The sequence below is a fragment of the Spea bombifrons genome, chromosome 5, assembly GCF_027358695.1.
Source record: "Spea bombifrons isolate aSpeBom1 chromosome 5, aSpeBom1.2.pri, whole genome shotgun sequence".
Lineage (NCBI taxonomy): Eukaryota > Metazoa > Chordata > Amphibia > Anura > Pelobatidae > Spea > Spea bombifrons.
In genome coordinates, this window is record NC_071091.1 from 15864426 (window position 1) to 15889989 (window position 25564).

The 25564-nt window shown below is 38.3% G+C and overlaps 1 protein-coding gene across 3 annotated transcripts in view; it reads left to right on the forward strand.

The window, feature by feature from the left end:
• The window catches only part of CDK14 (cyclin dependent kinase 14), a 202502-nt gene that overhangs the window by 142709 nt on the left and 34229 nt on the right, over positions 1 to 25564 (forward strand). For all 3 annotated transcript variants that reach the window (XM_053468070.1, XM_053468069.1, XM_053468071.1), the window contains 3 exons: positions 5393 to 5441; positions 17307 to 17446; positions 22140 to 22282. In XM_053468070.1, the coding sequence (XP_053324045.1) occupies positions 5393 to 5441; positions 17307 to 17446; positions 22140 to 22255 (305 nt within the window). In that variant the 3' untranslated portion in view covers positions 22256 to 22282. The remainder of the gene's footprint in view (positions 1 to 5392; positions 5442 to 17306; positions 17447 to 22139; positions 22283 to 25564) is intronic.

Sequence of the window (25564 nt, forward strand, 5' to 3'; positions counted from 1 at the left end):
TGTTTATTATTTTAAAAATAAAAGATACTTAAGTCTAGCGTTCCAGGCACACCCTTGTGAAACAAGCGCGCTCTGAAAGCATGCTAAGCCAGAAAAATATTAGAAATGCCTTTATTTTTTCTCTCGAACATCCAGATGTCTTGATGGCTGCCAATATGCCAGCTCGGTTTTTTATCATCAGCTAAAGATACCTTGTGTTAGTAACCCTTTGTGTGTTCATATTCTGACTTGATGCTGGTTGTGTTGTAAAAAATGATACATAATAATATGAAATAATATATATGAAATATATAATATGAAGTTAAATGACTGTCCCGATTATATTTTATGAAGGACCAAGCCCTATCGAGTTTCTCGTGTGAAGAGAACCAAGTTTACCCTGCATTGAGAATAGCCATGTTGATGACTTGACGATGGGTCCAGCCCTTCATAATGCATAGTAAAGTACTTCTACTGCAAATCAACTGCAAAGGTTAAGGAATAAAACTCTTTCTATGGGAATTTGTTGTTCAAGGTTGAAGAAATAAAAACCAAAACATGATCTGGATTTTAGTTTCACGTATGTTGGGTGATGTATTCTGAGGTTGGCTATGGCATTGTTGACACGGCTAATGGCTATAAGTGAAACGGGCGAGCAGAATACACATTTGAGACCCACGCATTGGATTCATAGGAGTTTTTTATTATTTTATTTTTTTAGCTCAGACCTTTGGCATTAACCGGAGACCGCCTCTGCCCTAATATCACGCCATGGATAGCAATAGCAGTCGAGAGTTTTTTTTCACTATAGCTACTAATTTGGTCTGTAGTTTTAACTCTCTAGTGACCATTGAGTTACTGAGGTCTCAATCTTCAGTTAGGGAATTCCGATTAAAACTTAAGTTTTAATTTAGTTTTTTTTTTCTTATATTAATTACTTTAGTCCAGCAAACCCTTCTGTAAAAAGTACATGTTTACTCCAACAGGCTGGACCGCCATAGGTTTCCATTAATTCTTTTATCTTTACCCTTGCTGGCTAGCATTGTAACTTTGACCACCTGCTTACCATACCTGTAACGTACGTGTGGAGACATCACTTGCGATATACTGCGTTTTATTTACGTAGCCGTAACCCTTACAGGTATCTTTTCGAGTATTCCTAAAATGGCCCGCATTTCCTGCCATCTATTTGATAATGTCTTCAGAAGCTGAAATAGATTTCCCAAAGCGGAGCCAATATCTTCCCTTCCTCATATCTGTGACACTTCAAATTGCAAATCTAATGACTTCACACTGTGAGTGGGGACTTGGGTTTTACAGTAATGAAAATATTTAAATTCTCATGCACTATTCCATATACATTCAAATTGAGTGGTTTAATACCTGCGCTGGAATCTATTTTTCTGAGCTTTACAAATAGCGTGTTTTCCTTTTATATGGTTTCTGTCCGTGGAGGACAACGTAAATAAATGTAAATAAAATAAGGAAAAACAAAGCCTCTGACTTTATAAACGTTTCTTAAAATGACTTCTTTAGAAATTAGGTTTAATGGCAGGTGAGGATCATCCGCTTGCTTCAAACCTGGAAAAAAAACATGTCGTTTGTACAACATTATCATGGAACCGCTGGCCTTAAAGTGCCAGGAGACGCATTTTTCCTCCAGTCCTGTGAAAACTGTAACACTGCTTCAGATGTTTTTGTTTACTTATTACCATGTTTTCCACAGCTAGAATTGGTAAAATACCGTAAGACTAGCCATGGACTGGGATTTAGGGATAACAATCATATAGAATGTTGTCGTCGTCTCGGATAGAGGTTTTCAGCCTCTCTAGTTATATGGCTTACTATCAATGTTTGGGGGATTGTTGAGGAACATCAAACAAATACATCATGGTGGGCTGGAGAACGTTTGAGACTCAGAGGTTTTTAAACGCAGGCCATTGTAGGAAAACATATCTCTCTAAAGCTGGCTGGGGAATAAAATCATGAAACGGATATTATATTCTAGATCTACTTGCCAAAAGGAAGCCACAGGAATGGAATGGGAAAAACATATAGAATTTACGCTTCTTACCCGTTGATTAGATATGTGCAGTAGGTGCAAACCATATGATACTTGTAAGATTATCCTGTTCTTTTCTTCTACAGTTCTTTGTAAATGCCCTTGTCCATGACAAACAAGAGGAGGCTTGTATCTTAGATAAATAAATAATACAACCACGATTTCTCTTTTAGTGAATACAAAAAACTGAATAGTGACTGTGTGTGCGTATTTTTAGCCACCTTATGTAGGGTATTTGGCATAACGGTTTAAGGCCAACACGCATTCATTATTAATGGAATCCACATTAATGTAAGAAAACATTAGCATGGAACTTCATTGCAATAAGACTCCAGGACATCTACGTAAGAGGTGCAAGAAGAGGGAGGCCATATGTGGGTAGAACTGCTGGTGAGGTCCAACCTCTTCTGGATTCCTTAACTGTATAAGTAATCGAATCTGGCTGACCATCAGTTCTGTGTAGTGCATACATCCTTCCTATAATTGTTTTAATAATTTCTATGTTGTCATTTATTTTTATCAGAAACACAATTTAATCGGATGAAAAAGACCGCATTCGTAGGGTCTTGTCGAGCAAAAACTAAAGTTAAGTTTGTCTGTTAAGTCTGCTAAAGCTTTTTGCCCAACATATTAGAAAGTGCGTGTTTAATTGTGAAGAATTTACAAAAAAAAAAGTCTTTTTACTTTTGACATCCGTATGTTAACGGTCTGGCAAAGACACTTTCACACATTTTACAATTGTGCCCCATTAGATTATTAAGCTAGGGGAAAGTCGAAGAACTGTCTTGAAGCGTGTTATTTGGAAGCACCGGTTAGGGGTAAATAGTTAAAATAATAACAAAGCAGTGGTTCATCATCAGTCCCAAGCAAAATTAAACTTGTCACTGTGATAAAGGCAATCCTTAATTCCATTAATCAATAGATTTGTTTGTAGAAAAAGATGTCTTTGCGATTTTGCCTTTTTAAAAAAAATTATTAAAATGTTACATAGTGGATCATCACATTTTGTCACTTTATGGTACAAATAAATAAAAGGAATCAGTATTGAACCAAAATAAGCGCTATCATCTAGTGTGAGCCTGGAAATTGGTGATGATAAAGTGGTTTATTTTTCTCATCCTTTATAGAAGTCCTGATAATTCCAAACTATTTGACCTTTGTAATTTTTTTGGAGATGGGTGAAGCACACCCAGAATTCCATCCCATATTTGCTGCCAGTTCCATAAATGTTATCACTCTTTATGCAACCAAAACAAATATTTAGACCTTAAAAAGGGACTTTTTAGCTATTAAAATATTTCAATGCTGGGGTTTCATATTCGTTTGGTACATTTTTAGGATTACAATTTTTTTAACCTTTGGAGTTCCGTAAGGCTGTGCAATGCTGTGGACTGTGTTATACAGCACACTGGCACTTGACGGGTTAAACTTCTCTTTTCAGCTTCTGCAAGGGCTAGAGGCTCCTCATGCGATCTTTCGCCATGTGATCCTAAAGGACTAAATCCTTCAACTGCCGTTGGCACTGCAGCGGCGAGGACAGACCTAGTCATTGTTTTGCGTGTTACAGGTTTTGCCAACAAAAAATGCCAACTGGCATCTCTGCAGACCACACATTAGGCTGTATGGTAAAATGTAAACACACTAAAACGCAGCGTAATGGAGATTTTCTCACATAGCAAACAACAACGCTGCGAAGAAAGATAGGCTTTAACATCGCGGGGAAAGAGAGCGCTCTCTCGCTGGGGTGTTTTGTGACTTATTGTGTAATGTGTTGCACAACAGTTTGTGGACACTTAGAAACGTCTCTGGGATTAGCAAACGCTGTCGTAATAAAATATTAACCTTTTGTACGCGTTGTAAAAAAAATAAAAATATATATATACATATATATATAGAGAGAGAGATAAATTAAGTTTACATGTAAAAATTATACCATACATCCAAACTGTCCCAGTGTTTGTGGATCAGTCATGATCATCTGATCATACCTGACCAGGTAAGCCCAGGGAGCTGTAAAATCAATGTTGGTCTGTGCTGTTGAATTATAGACCTCCATTGCAGCATCCATGTGGCCACCCATCGACACTTTGCACTTTGGGTATAGTGGGAGGGTGGGCCATCCCTACCCCCCCCTCCACCACATGTTCCAGTCATACCCACTTTGGTCCAGCCATGCCCCCTGATCACCCACATCCTCAGCACTGGTGTCCCAGTCTGAAGATTTGGAGATATTTAGTTCAAAGGCTTTGGTACCTTCTGAGGAGGATTTGTGCAGATGGACAAAAAGGATTAGGGCAAATTTTTCTTTTCGTTTTTGGACATTGAATTTTGTTTCAGATGAAATTCTGAGGGCTTTTTTGATTCAAAAACATAACTAGTTGTCACTCATTCGTATCTGCTCTCTCACACTCAGTCTCCCTATCTTCAGCCTCTTCCATGTCTCCACTTCTCTTTCTCACTCTATGCAGCTGCTCTTCTTGTTCTTCTCTGCTTTTTCTTCAGGCTCTCCCCTGCATTATCGTGGTCTCTCCCATCACAACAGGGGGAGCCTCTGCACACACCCTCGATTTACTCAATTGTCCTGTAGGAGTTCAATCACATAATCATGTGCAGTTATTGAAGGTCTAAGTCCGTTTTCCTCAGACCTATTATATGCAGGCAAGCAACTAATGTGTCTCGGCACCCCTAAAAATACTTAACATTTGTTCATTTGTGTAGTGCTCTGGAACAGCTCTTCATTTGCAAAGCCAGGGATTCATGAAGAGCTGTATATGCATTTATTCCTCAAAATGTCATTTTGTATTGGATTTCCTGTGCTAATTTCCTTTACCTAAACAATGTTATATTGAATGGGCATCTAATGATTCTTGTGTGCTTCCCACTGGAAGTGGAGGACAAGCAAAGCCAAGTGGCACCTCAGCCCCCATTCCCCACCCCACACAATAAAACACACATTTTATTGAAAAACACACAAACACGCCACGTTCACTCTAACGAACACACTTTACTCTAACACTCATACTTGCCTTACCACACTACTTCTGCAGGTACCCCACGGACCCTACTGAGCTCCAGCCACCACGAGTAGGACGTTCTTTCTTGGACTTGCACTGATTGAGGGATCTAAACAAACCTAGGATGGCAGCTGCTCCCTGGGCCAGCCCACCGCTGGTTTGCTGGTCCTTCTACCCGTTGTAGTATAAAAATATTTCATTTATATGACAGCACAGAATGTCAGTTTGTGTGAATTTGTTAGATATGATTATTCTATGTATTTTCACATCACACCGCCTGCATTCGCTGTATTTTTAATTATGTCCCGTTTTGTGTTCCCTCCCTCACTTTTTTTAGATCGATTTACCCAATATGGTCCTAAGAATCTCAGACAAGCTTGGAACAAGTAAGTATTTATATTATATTTTTATATTATACGATTCATGTTTCCACTGTAGACTGTAATTTCTTAAACTATTGCCATGCATTATATTTTTTTTTAAATGCTTTTTTTTTATCGAAAGATAAAATGTGCTGTAAATTGACCACAAGTACATAGGCAATGTGTGTACATGTTACAGTGCCAAACAAGGTGGGTATTACATAAAGATATACATAGATTAAACCACAGAACAATCCCAATGCTGGCATTGACTCGTCCTCCAAAGATTGGGATTGCAGCCTATTCCAACAAAAAAGCAAGAACTGTTGTTTGGTTTTCACCAAAAGTGGTGCTGTGCATTTTGGTCTCTACTTTGGTCTTGTCTGTCCACAGGACATCGTTCCAGTTTGAATAGATCCAACTTTTCAGACCTAAGCTGTGCTGCCATGTTCTTTTAGAGAGAAGATGCTTTTCCTTGGCAACCCTTGCAAACAAACCATACTTGTTCAGTCTTTTTCTAATTGTACTGTCATGAATTTTAACATGGTGAGGCATTTAGAGTCTCAGATGTAACTCTTGGGTTGTTTTTTTTTTTTTTTTTTTTTTTTTAACAATTTCTTTGAACCTTGGGGTTAACAGACAGGTGCTGGTAATAAAATGCCCTTGATCAATTGATCATCAGCTAGTGTGACTCCGGGTCACCACTGGAAAACTGTGAGTCGCAGGAGCGGCATTCTGACACATCCCATTCCCCGCACATTTCCACCTTAAACAGCGCCATTTCCGTAATGGCCAGTCACATTGGCCAGTCACACTGACATCTTGGAAAATGCAGCTGTTTAAGGAGGAAATGGGCGGGGAGTGGGGTCTATCACAATGCTGCCCCCACAACCTAGAGTTTTTTAGTGGCAACCTGGAGAAGCAGGGAAAAACCCAGCGGATGGAGCTGAAATCATTACGTTCCCAGGTGTGGTAATGCAGCTGAGGCACTGTTGCACCCCTGGACCTGCCCCCTAGTCCAGAATACATCACTGTAAATATCATGTGCATATTTTGCAATAACAAGGTGAGGTTGCTGAAGACCGTTTAATGTAAAACGTAGTACACCATGGCAAGAATAACCACAGGAACAAGACACAAATTAGTTATCAAGGCCTCTCCCAAGCAAAAACTTCAAGGCATACAGGTGTTTCCAGATATTCCCAATCTCTTTTGAAGAAGTGCAAAGAAACGGGCAATTTTGAAAATCATAGACACGGTGGTCAGCCAAGGAAACCTAATGCAGCAGATGAAAGACGCATCATAGTTACTTACGTTTGCAATCAAAAGATGCCAGCGGTGTCATCATCTCAGCATTGGCAGTCCACTGTCTGTTCAGAAGCAGTCTTCATGGAAGACTTGTGGCCAAAAGGCCATACCTCCGATGTGGAAACAAGGCCGAACAACTCAACAATTTGACTGTAGCAAAAGGCAGTTTGTTGACTGAAGGCAGGCTACAGTGAAGCATGGCGGAGGTTCTTTGCATTCCTGTATTTCAGCAAATGGTGTTTGGGATTTGGTCACAATTAATGGTCTCCTCAATTCTAGTAGAGTCAGATAGTTATCCAATATACAGGACGATCTGGGATTACATAAAGAGAGAGATAAGAAACTTGGTCTGCCCAAATCCACAGTTCTTCAACATGTTTGGAACAACCTACCGTGTGTGAGTGTACCGAGAAGATTTGATGCTGTTTTGGAGACTGATTGATTTAGATATTTCTTCTGTTCACTCACTTTGCGTTTTATTAAATTAGAAAAATAAGCTATTAACATTACAGCATTTTTTCACACCTGCCGAAAACTTTTGCACAGTACTGTACATGATCTAGGCTTGCGAGCAGGACCTTCCTTACCTAATATTTCCGTTTGTCTTAGTCTGTCAATTATAGTTTTGTCATAACTCTTGAATATACGTATTGTAAGAGACGCTGTGTAAATTGTTGGCGGTATGTAAGTAAAAGATGATGATGATAATAATAATTGCTAGTTTTCACTGAAAAATACCTGAACAATTTGTGGTTATTGTAAAATGCCGCTGGGGAACAGCTGTTACTGGTTTCACATCATAAAGACTTATCAGTATATAGGTGACAGGATTCAATTCTTCCAGCCTTCAGAAATAAAAGGGAGAAACACTTCAATTATAATCCAGCATTGTTGCTGTCTCTGCCTACTGTATTGTGGTTAAGAGATTCTGTGCTCATTACAAGTTATTGACCAACTGAGTTATGGATCTGACTGTGTGAATAGCAACAGGAACATTTTTTGGGGTTTTAAATTCAATACCTGCTGGTTATCACACGTTTAACTTTACATGACACGGTAAAGCAAAGAATTATTTGTGTCAAGCCCAGTGTGAAATATATCCTAGAACTATATGATTCATGGCAAACGCTTTATTTGAAATGTTACATTGACAGCTTGAAATAAAAATAGACGTTAAATTCCATTGTTACTGTGAGTTCTTAACTAATATTTTGAGTTAGGCTTTGCTTTTGCAATACAATTAAGTAACACTTAAGCTAAGGTTACCCTTCTTAGATTAAATTTTTTTTTATATATTGTAATTACTATACTTTTTTTTTTTAATTCCCTAGTCTCACAAATTGAGTACATAATGTATAATCCCCTACTTTTCATAGTACCTATATACACAAAACCATTTACTCTGTATGCGTCCCTTTAAGCAATCCCCAAAATTAATTAATGTTGACCGCTATGTATATGAACTATTTAAGCCCTCAATGTATCTTTTTTTAAAAACATGGGAAAAATAGAAATAATAAAATAGTCACTGTAACAGTTAATCCCCAGAAGTACTGAAATTGAAAATTCACTCAATTTTGTATTTGTAAATAATCTGTATTGATAAAAATTAGCTTTCTGAGTGTTGACTCACAAGTTTTAACAAACTGCGGAAAGTAAAATTGAATATCTGCCTCGCGCACTGTGGATCTTTTCATTTTCTTTTTCTTTTTGATTTTCTCAAAAGCACAGTTTTGTCCCATTCTATGACATTTGAGTTTTCTCTATCAATCGCTCGCAGTGTATCTTATGTGGAAAAATACAGTTACCAGTTTCTAAATGTCACGCTGCCAAGTTACCAGGAACTTAGCCAGTCCTAAATATTGGCACGTTTTCTTCTTTTTCCCTTATGCCCACTGAAACTCTCAGCTCACAATTATCTGTGACACTGGCTCTTTTTGGTCTTTCCTCCTACCTGTCCTACCCCTTTTTCAGAGCCCCAGCTCTCATCTCTGGCTTGATGATATACTATTGTCTTTATCGTCTACTGATCTTTCACATGCGGGTAGTCACAAATCACTGACTGCATAAGCTATCATCAAGTCTGACTTAATACGGGAAACATGCATTCCTGATTTAATCTGTTTTTCACATCTACTTGCTAGATAGCTTCCACTTTTTACATACTGATTATTCTCCCCTCCATTCACTATGCATATCAATCCCAGAAGTCCAATTACTCTTATATGTCTTGGACATATTGGGGGGTAGAAAATCAAATTATTAACCCAGCCAATCACATCTATGCTTTATTCACCAGGGATCTGGCATACAGTTTAGAAGTTTATAGTCTTTGTATTGTGGGCCAGCTAACAACATTTTAAAACTGTAAATCAGTGCTTCGGGACACCAGCAACACTGGCTTCCTCATATCATCAAAGATGGTAGTCACTTTAGACTTATCTGTGTTATAATTGTAGCCATTAAAATGTCAGATACATTATCCGGGCCATTAGTGTAGATATTTTTGATAACCCCCTTGTTGTCTACCTAGATTATGTACAAAAAGTGATTGTGGGGGAAAAGCTGAAAAACAACATCACCATAGTGACCCTTGAAACTTTGCTGCTGGTTTTCCACCAAAGCCAACATTTTGTACATCACCCCAAAATCTTGTTTATAATCCTCATTCAATTTAAAACTTTTTTGGCACAAGGAAAAATCCTATGAATAGATCATTAGATCTGATAAATGTTAGAGCTTGTAGTAGTGAAAGCTGATCCCTGTGGCGTGCCCGGTAACAATCGTATTGAAGACATATAAAGCGATAGACTGATATGGCTTATATATTCAACAATTGTGAAGTATACAATTGGGTAAATTAAAGAACAGTGGTTATTACTTAAAATGAAGTTTATGAAAGTAAGTAAAAGTACAGCAGTGGGAAAACTTGCCCGCTACAGTATATAATAAAAAGTAGTAGGGCGATAGGTGTCGACTGGTGCTACCATCTTATAGATCACACACGGCTACAGCGTGTAGATAATTTGTACTGCAGAACGTCTGGAAGGGAGGCTGTGGCATAAACACTTCAAGAAAAGTTCTCTAAACATTTGCAGGTATATGTTTAAACATTAGAATGCCCAAAATGTGTGAATTGTCTCCTGCAAGAAATTAAGATGACTATGAAGAAATCTACCCGCATTAAACGTATTTTGTTACTTTTCCCCATTCCTGCTTTTTACAATCCTAAACGCAGAACTCCTTGTTCTCAGGATCTGCATGATTATTCATCCTTATTTGTTTTTTTTTTTTTTGTTTTTTTTTTACCCTTGTTGGTAAGTCGCTGCTTGTTGCTGATTGGGTCAGGAAGCCTATGTTGGGCAGGAGGGAACGGTTAGGAAGTGATAAGACAAGAAATTGATTAGATAATGCAAATTTTGCCCAGGATTTACACATATCCTGAATTAACAATAACACTGATGGAAAAGCTATAGGTAGTTTTTAATATATTCATTTTCTTTAAACACTATGAGGGAGACGGTTCTCTGTAAAGTGGGATAGAACACGACTGAAGTCTACAATTCAATTAAAATTGCTTATTTGTATAAGTGGCACATTCACATAAAAGGCGTGGAGACTAAAACAATATAAGTATCAAATAATAAAGCCCAGCGAGCGACGGCTGTCTATCTAACTATCCGTGTATATTTTGTGTTCAGCATGCTATGCAGAGACCATACACCTGCTATTGCTTTAGGCCACAGAAGCGAGTTATTCCAAGGGGATAAAACCTTTTTCTCAAAGGCACCGAGTCAATTCAATGCCCTTAGGCGCAAATCCGGTGTCAAAATCACAATATGCCTCATGAACAATAGATTGCATTATGAGCTCTACCAAAGGCAGTGCAATACTTAAATATATTGCTTTATGATATAAAATATATTGGTATGAAAACAAACATAATTGTTTAGCCGCACTGTTCTTTGATCATTTTAATTTAAGTTTAAAGTGATGTTTGCTGGGAGGTATTTGCTTTAGTAGCTGCCAATAATACAGAGCTGCCAGATTGCCATTATTAACAATGCGAATATAGCAGGATTGATATTTTTTTTGTGAACCTGCTAATTTAACCACTTACCACCAAAATTGCTTTCATCAGTATAATAACATACCCGGGTTTGGGTTGTCAATAAGTTAATTATAGCCAAGTGAACTTTAGTAAACTTTAATTCCATACAATATCCGCACTTAAATGTATCCAAACTTGGGTAATGCAAGAACAATATTTGGAATAGAAGGCACATCCCCTTAAATTATTTAAATCTCACAATCATTGATCCTAGACTAGCCTTGCTCAGTGGAATATTGATTAGAATTTCAATGAACTCAGATATTGTCTTTGTGATGTTTGTCCAGCTAAATCCTTCGGAGACCACATAAATACACAAACTCACAAAAGATGCCAGCTGTGTGTGTGTTTTTATGTTTGCGTCGATTTAAGTTTAAAATACAAAGAATCAAGTGATTTATTTATGAGCATTAAACTTTATTGATCCCGCGCTCTAAAACATAATAGTGAATCATATTCTAATTGTGACAAAAGAAAAAGAGTTTCAACAATGCTGTTTTGTGTCAATTTTATCCAGCAAAGGAATTATGTAGGGATTTTTTTTTTCGGTGGATGCCAGGCATACTCTAGTCTATCTGATGGAAATTGATCCCGAGGTAAAGCAGTTTGGAAATAGGAGCCCCCAAGAAAGGAACAAAGTACTTCAAAGCCAGCGAAAAAACCCAGAAAACACAATACTTGCCAAATCCTGACTTTAGAAGACAGGACAAATACCAAAAGGAAATAAATCCCAAGGATGAGAGATTGGATTCCCCAATTAATACTGATTTCTTTCAAGGGGAATAGTGTATATCACTCATTCTCTAACCCTCTGATAAATACATATTGCCTTTTATAAGTGAAAATCCAATTCTGGTCCAAAGTGGTGGGAGCGGGACCACCGGTAGAAAAATTCCATTGGTTGCTATGGTGATTACTTCACTTTCTACCACTTTTGACCCAGTGTTCTGTATCTGTCGTGCCATTCTCATTAAATATGGATTTACTTCCTTTTCTCAGTTTGTATTAGTGAAGAACAAGCAGAATTGAACATTCTGTTTACAGAATAAATTGTGCTTTAGCAGAATGTTGGTCATAGTCTGTTTGTTGTTTGTTTCAGAGAAGAAAATCTATTTCTTACTAAGCAGTCTTTTCAGTTACAGCAATCTTTTATCCTGCGCTATTCGTCTCTCGCACCAGATGTAAAAAGGGAGAACAAAGCTTGTATAGCATGCTAAAATCTGAGAACAACTATTTGTGTATATTTTATGATTCTCATAGGTAACATCTATACACAGCATGGATTGTAAAAAAAATGGGAAGAAAAACATTGCTTTAACCCCTTCAATCCCCTATAGACGTACCGGGACGTCCAAAAAACGCCCACAAAGAAACCCCTATGGACGTCCCGGTACGTCCAGCCCTTCGTGCAGCGTCAGGGACACATCCCCGCCGCTGCACGGGAGACCAGGCTGTCGTTTGACAGCCTGGACTCACCACTGACAGCAGAAGCCGGCTTTGCCGGCTTTCTGCTGTCCGATCGCCCGTAACAGCTTCCGGCATGAAAGCCGGTAAGCTGTTACCGGTAAACTGCCCGATCGCGCGATGCGCAGTTGCAAACGCGTGATCGGGCATTCCCTTCCGGGTTACGTCACTGCTGACGTAACCCGGAAGGTCATCGGAGGACAGGATATCCCCTGCGGGGATATCCTGCCCTCCGATGAGGCACAGAGACGCTACGATCTCTATGCAGGTCTGTGAGGACCTGCATAGAGATCACAGTCTGATCGTTGCAGGGGGATCGCGGGGAGGGGAGTGAGAGACCATCTCTCTCACTCCCCCTCCCGTCCTGTAAGAGAAAAGCAGAAAAAAAAAAAACGGTTAGTGAATTAAAAATAATATTAAATAAATCATTAAAATATTAATATAAATAATACAAAAAAAAATTATAACGTGAGCTGTGATGTCATTGTGACATCACTGGCATGTTCAGGAGGTCCCAAGGAGGACCTCTAACCATTTCTGTGTAAAAATAATATATAGAAAATAAAAAAAATGTAAAAAAATTAATATTAAAAAAAATAAAAAAAAAATATATAAAAAAAGATAATAAAAAAATTATTAAAAAACCTTACTTCCCATTGCCCTAGCATAACATCTAGCCAGTATAACCCTCCTGCCCCCGTTCATAACCCCCAAACCCGTTAAGCCATAGGCATAAAAATTATACAAAATTGTACACCTAATAGTATGCTCCCTGGAGCTGGCAAATTCTGGAAAATCTATATAAATGAGGTATTTCTGAAATCAGGACACCTGAATTAATAAACTTGGAGGGGATTTTCCATCACTTTACCTAATTTTGTGAGGATTCAGAGGGAAAATGTAAAAAAAAATTAGTTTATTTTTCTAATCTTCGCTAGTTTTTACTAAATTTCTTATTCTAAATTTTCAGCTAATCATCCAACTATGGTATCAAATGAAAGCTCTATCTCTCCTTGAAAAAACAATATATAGTTTACATGGGTACACTATTCACAGGAAAAGAGAATCATCGCTAAACCGACATACCCCAAAAATGGCAAAATTTCTCTGGGCTTTGAGGTACCAAAAACCCCTGGGATTGAAGGGGTTAAAATTCTATACGGCTTTTAATTCAGTTGTTTTTAAATATTGGATTATTATTGTCGGTGGTTGGATAACTAAGTTACAGAGGGGGAATCTGTTGTGTTAATTCTTGCACCACTGCTTCCTATTCTTGGTGTGCAAGTTGGTCAAAGACTAGGGGGTCAGACATTTAAGGTGGAACTCGGGTGGCCTAGTGCCCCTTCCCCACCAATACCTTGCCAGTCCTACCACTTGAGATACAGTAAGGCTATATAGCTAACTAGCCAAGACATTTCTGACAGTCAAGGAGCAATATTGAGATATAAGTTATAAACATATGATGATAAAGGAACGTATGTCAGTAATGTCTATAATGGAGGATACAGACTTACAGTTCTTATTGTATGCCTGTCCTTATACTTATAAGATATGCCTGTCATTTGCACTGGTATCTGCCCTTGAGAACAGTAAAATAAGGTTTTTCACCAGATTTTCCATTGGACCTATTGGAAATGTATACAGCAGCCTTATGTTAAAATAAGTGTTCTTAAACTTTAAAAGTAATCCGTCTGGTATATATAGTACAAATAACTCTTTGTTGTAGGAAATGACTCCCAAGTGGTCCCATGAACCAGCTAAATGTATAAAACCATTCTGAATTCTGTAGAAAACGGATATATTTCACAACATCTGTGCTGCACAGGACAGAGATGAATAACTATGCATAGCTGGAATGTTTTGAGATCCCATGTGGGTCCTCACCTTCTGCACGGCCCACTAAAGGTTAAATGGGAGGATCTTGCCTGCTATCCAGCAGCTTCACCCAGCGGCTCCTGAAAACATAAACTTCCTTTTTCTGGGCCTTGAACAAACTCAGCGCAAATAAACAACATAGGGTATTGACAAAAAACACCCTCACCAGTAGACAGATCACATGATCTTTTTCTTTCTACTACTTGTTTTTTTTCCCGTCTTTGTTACTTTGGCTGTGGTCCAGCAAGTGAGAAAATACATATGTGAAGAAAGAATTCTATGGAATGTTAACTGCACTGATACATTGGCTTTCCTTTCATCATTTGCCAAGGTTTAGGGGAGATCATCTAAATCCACCGTGCAGCCTGCTTACAAGACTAACAAAAAAGTATTTTTCATTTAAAAATCATCTTGTAAGAAAAGGTGATTTTCATGTTCAGTTTAAGCCTATATAAAGCATTACATGAAATATTTGTTTGTTTAAGCATTTATATCATCGCTATCTCGTGTATATTTTCAGCTTGGAGAGAGGTTTATTGTGAGAGGAAATACTAATTTGTGTTTTTTCATTGTTCCCAAATTATCTGTAGCTGCGAATGGTTGAAACGTAATCTAAAACTCGTAATTATGAGTGTTTACCTGATGAATCCCATAAATAGCAATAGCATTAAGACCTCATCTGTCTGTACTCATGTTTTGCTCCCTTTGCCTGAAAACAGACAAATATTGGCCTTGGCAAACTACGTTTCAGTAAATAAAAATCTGAATGACCCATGAAACGACTTTTGTGCGTAGCAGATCTTGGCTGTTAATCTCTGCTAGTTTAAGTAAATCTGTGTTATGCTGTTTACTGTTCAGGTTTCATCGCGTTTACTAGTATATCAACTTTTCTGATTCTTAATCTCATGTTGGGGTTCGGAGAAATAAAAACCTTTTGATTGGAGGTGCATGTGTGTGATATATATTGTTTTCTGTATCATTAAATGGGTAGACATGACATAAGTAGTATATAGCATAACAATTTCACTTTCAGAAACAGGTGAGGCGGGCTTACAATCTAGAGATCATAATATAAGTGCATAAAAAAAGGTATTACATTAATAAATGAGTATTTTTAATGTAATATTGGGGTAATTGTCAGAGCAACTGAATTTGGGGTAAAAGGGATATGTTCAAAGAATTAATGCAGCTTTACTAGAAACAGACATCTACAATCTAAATCAAAATTTGCCCACAGAGCTGTAAAACACTGTAGGATAGCACAAGGCTTAGGGACATTCTGAACTAGATTTGGCTACAGGTCTAGGGGCATGGGCGTGTTCAGCCTGAATCGTGGGGGCATGGCACAGTACCAAATTCTTTAAAAATGTTGGAAGCCCGTGGACCACTGTACTAGGGGCAGATCACCCTATGTGGACCCATATTGGTGCATCCCTCTTTCCTCTCCTGATGTACCTCGTTCCATACCTAGAAGCTCTCCAGGTGAAGCCCTGCCTGAATGCATGGTTAGCCCTACTTCTTCACAAAGCTTCTCCACCAGAAAAGGAAGAGCTCTAGGTACACGCCTTTCTAAGAGCTCAGAATTTCGCTGCGCTACAGTCCTAAAAGACAAAATAATGTAATAAAACACCAGGGCACATGCAGAATGTGTTTATAAGTTAAATTGTGTAACTACATAGCGCTCTCTAAAATTAGAGAAAGAAAAAATGAGGGGCAGGAAAGCATATCCTCACCTGTGGTGCCCACTTCTGCGTTGGCTGGTTGAGCAGATCAGAGATTTTGTTCACAATGACATCTAGAACTCAACGGAGAGTTCTGCTGAACTATGTTTGCTTTGAAAGTCTCAGGGCATAATGTGTTAACCCTTCCAGCTCATGTGCCTCTGAGTTTCAAAGCATTAAACTTTTGATCAAGTCAAAACTTGTTTGTGCAAAACCTGGAACATGCAAAGAAAAAGTGAAATGATGTCGGACATCAGGATAATGATACATGATCAAATACAAGCTTGTTTACATTGGGATGTATTCACCTGGATAATTCTTAGCTGCGCTGTTCAGATATGCAGAGCCAAAACTAATCCATGTTTATTTAAAAGGCTCCTAATGATTGTGTGAAGTGGTCTTTCTGTCATTGTGTAGCTAACAAGCAGCGAGGGTTCAGAAGTTCACAGCACATGCCTAGAACGCTATACTTTTTTTCCCATTAGTATTTAAACCAAAGGAAGTTTTTTTTTTGATGCTTATGTTCTGCTTGACCACGTACTGACCTTATTTTTTACAATAATGAAATATAAGCCTATTTCGTGAAATTAAATCAAATTCTTTTAATTCAAACAATTTGTGCAATAATGCAATTATCCTGAAGGACTCTAGACTTTGAAGTCAAATGGACATAAAAAGAAAAATATATTTTTTTCCCCCCTCTGTGCTGTAGTCAAGGAACAGCATCCCGAATTCTCCTTATGCAATGTAATTTTCCTTCAAACAAGCTACTTTGCTAGAGAGCAGGGACCTTTTTAATTAGTTTTAAGCAAAACTAAGTGCTGCGGGTGTGAAGATACAAGTGTCTTTGTATTGTGATTGGAGAAAGAACGCAGAATTTCTGAAATATAAATTGCCACCTTACATTTTTTACATTACATGTAATGTATAGGGTATATGTTTGACTATCCTCAATGTAAGACTAAGCTAAAGACTGATTACAGTCCGAGTCTTTACATCAGGGAAAACGGGCAGACCAGACGGGCCGAAAGGTTCCCATCTGCCTCAAATGCTATGCTTCCAACAGATTCTGTGGCATAATTGGGGTGCAATGGTGGGTTGGTGCTCCCCAGTGAGTAAATTAAGATCTGCACAGAGAGTTGGCAGATAAAGAGTGATGAGTCTGTGGATCTTTCCAAGGTTTACTTGATTGTGCGACTCCTTAGGACACTGGTCCAACACTGGGTCTTGTTGTCACTGCTACTGAATACCTAACTGTATCAGGCACTTGTATGAAGGTCTCATAGCTGATATAAATGGAATCAGTCCAGAAAACATTCCAGATGATGCCAGATGCTAAAGTTAATGTATAGATCTTGTCTTGTCTTAGGAAAAGTTTTGGATTATTAATAGCACTGTCTCATTTCACAGGTTGAGCTACGTGAATCACGCGGAAGATCTAGCCTCCAAGCTACTCCAGTGCTTCCCAAAAAACAGACTGTCGGCACAAGCTGCTCTGAACCATGATTATTTCAGTGATCTGCCCCCGCGGCTATGGGAGTTAAGCGATAGTAAGTGCGCAAGCATGTTCTTTCTATCCTGCTCAAATATTCTGAACCTGTCTGTGATTTTTCTTGGAAAGCTGTTCCTGGCTTTTTATCATTATTATTCGGTTTAGAAATGTTGGAATATTCTTTTTATTTTTTTATTTTTTTGTCTTGTAACCTATGGGATGTGACAGGGCTACATAGGGAACACATTCTAAATGATGTGCCTGTCAATCTAGGTATGTTCTAGAGCATGTGAGGGAATGAGAATGATGCAACCAAGTGATTTTACTCACAATAGAATTATGGATGTTATTTCTCCTTAAACATCTATGCTGGTTTTTCCACCTCTATCGTGTGGGCTGAGTAATTCTAGGAAAAAAAACTCCTATAGACAGAGAGATGTTAGAGTTCAAATAAACTTTGGGTAAGATGACCATTCATGTTTCTGGTTTCTTAGAAGTGGTGTCTATAGAAGACAGAAGGAACAGCAATACTCCGGTCATCATATGTGTTTTACCTTACATCCTACTTTTTCTGCATCCAAATACGGTTCAGGTTTTGTGCCGACCCTACTTGGTTTCCAGGAGATTGAGAGAGTGCCAGGGGGTGCAATAAGACCCCTGTGCTCAAATGCAGAAACTGCCCCATGATTTCAGTGGGAATGCTTTTCTGCCCCTAGCAACCAAAACTGGTATGAAACTGCAGTGTTTTTTCTTACAGGTAATGCACGCAAAATGGGCCACAGTTGTTACGATGACACTTTTTACCAACAAGCTCGTGACTGGCTCCAATTTTCATTTTTGCACAAAGAACTAGATTTACATGGTTTAGAGATGAATATTAAAAAGGTCTGATCATACATGACTGGTGTCAACACAAACAAAGCTTAAGTGTATTCATATCTACACAGTCTCATACACTGACAATAAAATAATAATAGAATGTACACCTGTGAATGAATATCATGTTACTCCTATGATTCGAAAGTGATTTGTAAAGTGTTAGAAATACCATTTCTGTTGCATTTGAAATTTATTTTACCTGCAGGAATCAGATTTGTGGCCAAATGGGCATACTAATTTGTTGCTGTTCTTAATGCCCCCTTTCCCTGCCTCTACCCTTACAAAGACCGACCACTTCCACCAGATGAAGAGCAGCAAACGAATAAAAGCAGAGAAAATGAAAGGGGATCTGGCAACAAAGTTCTTGTGGAAAAAAGGGTGGAGTTTAAATATTAGAGGCGGGGCTGTTATAGAAATGGGCATGTTCAGAATGGACATTTGAGAAAGGGAGGAGTTAATATAACCACGCCCACCCGAGGGTGCACCCCGGCATTCATGACCCTAGGCTCGGCCCTGTAAATAATCATACAGATTGTGAGAGCGGGAAGTAAAGATGGCTGCTCCCATAGTGGAAACACAGTGCTTATTTTCATTAATATTGTTTTATTGTTTATCACAGTTTCCCTTTTTTTCTTTAAGCAGATTGATTGATTGATACCCTTTTACAATCCCCGCTTCGGTGTAAAAGTTGTCCTTTACAGCATCAAAGAAAAGTGAAACAAAGTTTTGTTAATTCCTTTAAAAAGTATATCAGAGACTCCTTTAAAATGTGTGAAAAGTCAATTTACCCAGAGAATATGTGCAGAACGTGAATGATTTGCAATGAGAACGATGTGGTAGGAAAGCGCTTTTGTTGCAGTGGTGAGAGAATTCTGATTACTCAGAAGTAAATGGAAACTCTTGTATGGTCTCCCCCAAGCAACAAAATACACAAATATATAAATAAGTGCCAAGCATTTCAGATTTCCTTGAATTTTCAATGACGAATCCTATTTCTCTTGATTAAACACAGCATGACATCCAGAAAATATAAAGATATTTTTAATGTATTTTTATTTTTAGCATTTTCCACTTGAAAGATAGATTGTTATAAACCCTATTTAAAATCAACCATGTTTAACTATGCTCCGATACTTAATAGCTTATATATATTAGATTATCATACCTGGGAGTTTTCTAAATGACACAAAACAAAGTAAGAATTCAGCGTATACCTATTGAATACCAAAAAAACGCCTAAGACGTGAAGTTTGACCAGTCCTGTCTATTTTTTCATGGCTATATTGCTTACCAGGAGCTGAATCAATGACTGTTTTGCATTTTAACACAAAAGACACAATCAAGCAATTTAACTCCTTCTCTGGACACCATTAATAAGACACCTGTGTGGCACGAGGAGCTGCTCAACCATAAGGTTTGGACAGAACGTGCAAATATGCCCACCAAAAGATACAAACTAAGGGAGCAAAGCATAAAAGGCATACACATTCAGATTCATGGGTTGTTGCTAGAATACATATTTAGTTTTTATAACTTTCTTAATGAGCGCACCCTAAAACTCAAACTACTGAATACTGAAATATTAACACCTTAAAAAGCTGATTGTGAAGATTCCATGTGGTGATTTGCCAAATATGTTGGCCACATGGTTCTAATACCAGTTGTCATGGATATAGTTATTTCAAAATACGCTTAATTGATTCACCTGCATTGAAGCAGAGATATTAACGATAACTGGGAACAAAATCACCAATTGACGGTCTTAAATGCGATCACCCCATTATAGAATAGAAAGGAGTCCTCTCCAGACCCAGAGACTCGGCGTCCAACCCTGAGAGTTCCCAGGCATGTATATTATAAGTTCATTGGGTCCTATCCACCCACTTTCATATTTTGTTTTTATTTGCCTTTCATACCTTACCATAAGGAGGTTGATAATCAGAGGTATTCAATGTTACTCCTAACCAACGTCACATGGTGTGGGTTCATTGGCCAGATTTCTCATTAGGCATTTGCTCCATAAGTAGCTGCTGGAGGCAAAAGGGGAAGTAGATGCTTACATTGTCGCTGTATCCTCTAACGCCAATGCTATGTCTGAGCAGATTCTTTTCAAATCAAAGTATGGGGTTCATTTTCATACAGTAACTCACAGCTGTCACCGTTATAAAATGGATCTTGTTACGAAATGAATGTATGATTATATCACTCTGCCTATATTCCCAAACTTACATGTGTAAGTTGCGCCTACTCGAGCTTACATGTCATTCACCTTAACTCTATATTACTGATACATTTAATAAAAATGAATTTAAAGATTTTGGCTATGGCTGACATGTTTAAGCCAAACCGAGTGACTGTGGACTTTGTAAAATAGGGACATACGGTGACCCTAGCTTCTCTCTTATCCCTTTTGAGTAAGACCTTGTGCCCATTTTTCTCATGACCCATGTTTTTTTTTTTTTTTTTTTTTTTATCTTTTCTCGTCACATACACGGTATTATTAATTTGGGCCAATTGTTGTTTGTGCTTGAAATATAACACTTCAAACCCTGGTGCCTGCTAGTGTGATCACTCCGGTTAGCTTGAAATTGGGTAGATACAGTCTCATTAACTGCTCTGCTTGCATATGGTCCCCGTGATCTTTACATGTTAACAGATTTTTTATTTTTTTTCATGATTTGTGGTGTGACAAAAAAGAACAAAAAGAAAACCCCCAAACAATGTCTAATGTACTAGAAATAAGATAAGTAGTGGGAGTTCCTATAACACCCTAATCAAGAACCATGCAAGGCATGAGGCTTTTGTGGAAACAAAACAAGAAAGCCTTACTTTTCCTTTAAGAAATAAGATCAATTCATTTTATTTTGTGCCCGGAGCTGAACCCAAACCACTCCAGCGAGATAATTCCGCGGTCGTGACATCTCAATCCAATCCGAATGAATGATTAAGCACAGCTAGGATTTTGATAGTCCCCGAATTCCGTATTCTCTAGTAGTACTTTTCACTTAATGTGGAGTTATTACCCAGTCCCCACTTAGTTTATCAGTCAGTGGTTAAACCCGGCTCCGTCACTAAAGTAAATGCCTGCACATTATCACCATGCAGCAGGCTGCCAGCAGAGAGAGCCTTGTCCTAGTCATTATCAGGCACAATGTATGCAGAACACCAGAGGGGAATTAAAACCACAAAAAATACCTCAGGGTGGTATTTTTAATATGAGAATTTAATTTGTAATTTCACAGATTAAGAATTTTGGCTGCATTAATCCTTTTATCAGCTCACAGCAGGTTATTTGCTGAAGCATAACCAAAAGGCGATATTCATTGGCAGAAACACATCTTTGCATAACGTCAAACATCAGGAGCAGTGAAACCTTTTGAAGGGGGGGGAGAATAAAGATGGGAAAAAAATCATTATATTTTTAAAGGACGGGTTTTTCGTTAAATGCCTCCAGTGAAATTTCAAGTTACTGAAATAGGGATTCTGTGTCTGGAAGATAATCGTTATGAGACACGAATCCAGTTGCAAAAAAAAAAAGAACTCTTTAATTTTCTTCACAGAAACTCAGATTTAAAACCTCCATATATACGTAAACACATTCAGAAGACAAAGACGCTCAAAAATGATCTATTAGCCAGAATTTTCCTATCCTTCTACCATCTCTAATTTTGATACCTACTAATTGATTCACCTTTTCCACATATCTCAGCTTTTTTTTTTTTTTTTTTTTTTTTTAACCTTTTTATGTTTTTTTTAATACTCTACACTTAAAGTATCGCTTCTTTCATTTCATATCAAGCATAGAATTGCCTTTTTTAATTTATTTTTTGTTCATGATGATCTAAAAGCATGTTTTTTTTCCTCCTCTATAGTGTCTTCCATTTTTACTGTACCGAATGTGAAGTTGCAACCTGAAGCTGGAGAAAGCATGAGGGTATTTGGGAAAAATAATAGTTTCTGCAAAAGCCTATCAAACAGCAAGCACTGATGATTAATAATAATATGGAAAATGCAGGTAAGTTAATACATTATTTTATGTATCGCTTTATTAATGGTATTGCATTAAAATGAGTTTGCTTTTTTAAGACATTTCTCGTTTGTACCGACAGCTGTATATTAGATATATCTGTTCTCGCTCTGTTTTCCTTAATCCAATGAACTAGACAAACACCCTGACTTCCAATCATACTGTATTGGTTGGTAAACAACAGAATAACTTGGTTCCAATAAACCAGACACTGACGTTCTGACTAAAGAAAACCTTTGAAGCTAAAGATTTCATTGGACAAGCAGGGCTTTGTTGGCATTGCCATAAAGAATCAGCTCAGTGTGGTGCTTGAGCTGGGAAAGTCACATGATTAATAAAAATGGCAGCCTCCAGGTCTACAAATAAAGGATGTTTATTAGGTAAAACCAGATTTTCTTCAATGCTAAACTACATTACTGTGTACAGGATTGTTTAATGCTTAAAGAAGAATATTTGATAAAGCATGAAGACCGAACCAGTCATTTAATCTTTATGAAGAAACTATTTTATATTATTATCTTTTTATTTATATAGCACCAATAATTTACGCAACGCTTAATACAATACATATATTCAAGGGGTATGACAAGACGAGAATTGACAGACTAAGACAAACAAATACATTAGGTGGAGAGAGCCCTGCAAGCAAGCGTTCGATTTGGGAATATGCTCTGGAATGAATAGCCTTGTGTTTTGTGCTTCTCAGCAGCTCGGCTGTCCTTTCCATGTGTAACACAAAGGTTGTGGCCTGGCATCCTCCATTAGGTGTCATCACTTTTTATTGGAAAAGAAATGCCATTCATATTATAGCCTGAGTATTGGTTACGTGTTGGTATAGTACTAGGGTAAAACATCCCTTGTCCAGATAGATGCCAGGGGTTGTAGTGCACATTGGGTAGTGTCATATTACAGCGGAGCATGATTTAATTGGAGTCCATAGATGTTTCTATGGGATTGGCCACCTTTTAATGTATGTATGTATACAGAGAGGGAATTTAAACATGCATGAGATAGGCATATGTCTATCCGAAAACTATGAAGAGGCCCAGTACCTGTTTAAGTCTGAGTCTTTAAAGCGGAAATTTTATGTTTGGTAGTAGTAGTAGTAGTAGTAGTAGTAGTAGTAGTAGTAGTAAGAGCTACAATGCTAGAGATTATATATAAACAAGAAATAGTTAGGCGTTAGCGGCTAGTTATATTCATATCATCCACACATGTCATAGAACCTGCAGAGAAAAGAGGGCAGTTGATCGTTATCTTGAGGTTCATAGAGAAACTGTAAATAGGCTGATGGGTGGATGACTTTGGTAATGAGTATACCTAAGAGCGCTGCTCCTCTGGTTCTCCGGGTCAAGACCCAAATCCTCTGGGTCGCGGGAGCGGGGTCTTGACACGCCCCGCACCCCCCAAAACTTTTTTTCCTGTAAATGGGGGTATTTCCCGCTGCCGTCTGCATGCAGTCCTGGCCGCATCCTGCAAGGGAAGGCTCCGGGTAGCCGGAGCCGAGAAGTTCCCAGGTATGCTAATGAGTATACTGGAGTCCCACAAAACAGACATGTTAATTTATTTTTCTCATTTAACAAAAGGCACAGTGAGTGAACACAAGCGGAAATGTAAATCATATGATTTTCGGTGTGACCACCCTTTGCCTTCCTAACAGGATCAATTCTTCTGGGGACTCTTGCAGGTAGGTTGTGTCTCTCCAAGTACACCTGGAGGGGCTCCCGTACCATGCCAATTCACATCTGGGCTCCCACACCACCCAGCAAGCAGTACGGTATGCATACTGTGCAGTGCAGACACACACATAAATTACAAGGCAGCCAGTAAGCAGCAATTACCCCATTTGCCCAATTGTTAGTCCACCCCTGCATGCACTTGAGATATATTCTGATGTCAGTGGCTGGAGACAAAGCAGAAGGAGCAAGAAGAACTCACAAAATCCACCCTTGATCCCTGATGCTTTTACAGTGTTTCAGGAAGACTTGAAGCACAAATGTCGCTCTGGTGACCACGCACTTTGTTCCAATTATCCGTGGAAACAGTAGATTTTGCATGCGTTTCCAATTTTTGGGGAGCTGGGGTCTATTTACTAAGGCTGTGATCTATGTGCTTACGTATATGATGGGTGTTTACAGAATCAGCTGCTCATTTGTGCTTCAGATGGTCTTGCTTTTAAAGTCACAGGATTCCTTTTGCCCGTTACCCTACCGAGCTGAACCTTATTGAGGAAAAAAGCAATACTTTTGAAAATCCCTACCTTTATCATAAGTGATGTTCAATGGCGTAAATGAATAAAGCTTTTAGTATGATTATATTAGTTGAAACATCAAATATATGTCAGGCTCACCATCAATATATTAGCTTCTGGAAATCTGTTTCATTAAATTAGGGCTGAAATGGAACAGGCGACTACAACTGCGTTAAAATATATAGCAGCAAAAGACCGTACGCTGATTCCAGACATGCTCGTTTCAGATGATTTTCCGATAGGCTGGACAAATTTCTCTTCCTCTGGGCTAAATAGAAATGATAAATATAATTTAAATATTTGCTTTGGGCAGTTTGCACCAAAGGGTTTAAATTGAAATACATGAATGTGATTAGAATTTTAAATAGATAACTTGCTTAAAATATTATCGCACGCAGAAATATAAGTAAAAATGCAAATCAGAAAAGTAATTTGGCATATTTTTAATGAAGACCACAAGCATGGTTCAATTGTAGTGCAATAGGTTATTAAAAAGCCATGGTTTACAGGTTCTTCAGGGATCAGAAAAGCAAGCGATATTCGATTCACTGATACCCTTTTATCAGCAATATGAGAAAAAACATAGTTTCTTAATAAGCTGCTCACGCTTTCTGGCAGGTAGCACTGCTGGATGTATTGTGCATGTCCATGCACAGGTGTTGATGGTGCCCTCCCAGTGATGCCATCCCTAGCGGCAGGGTTCAGGATTGACATCTGGCCATGTCACTGGCATGATAACCTACTGAACAGCTAGCATGGAGGGACAGAGCTCTGCAGAGTATTCAACTAGGAAGTATTTGATAAGATCTAGCCTTGAGATGATCTACTGCTGTTCTTGTGGTTGACGTGAGGGTCATGCCAGGTTGACAAACCTCCATTAGGGACAACCTGATAAAGATTGGACGGCATCCATCATCAGTGATCGAGAGGGTCTGATGGGTCATTACTGGTGCTTACCTCTCTTTGTTGAAGAACTACCCATGATCGGAGTGTAGTTCCGGTTTCCGAGGCTTTGCACC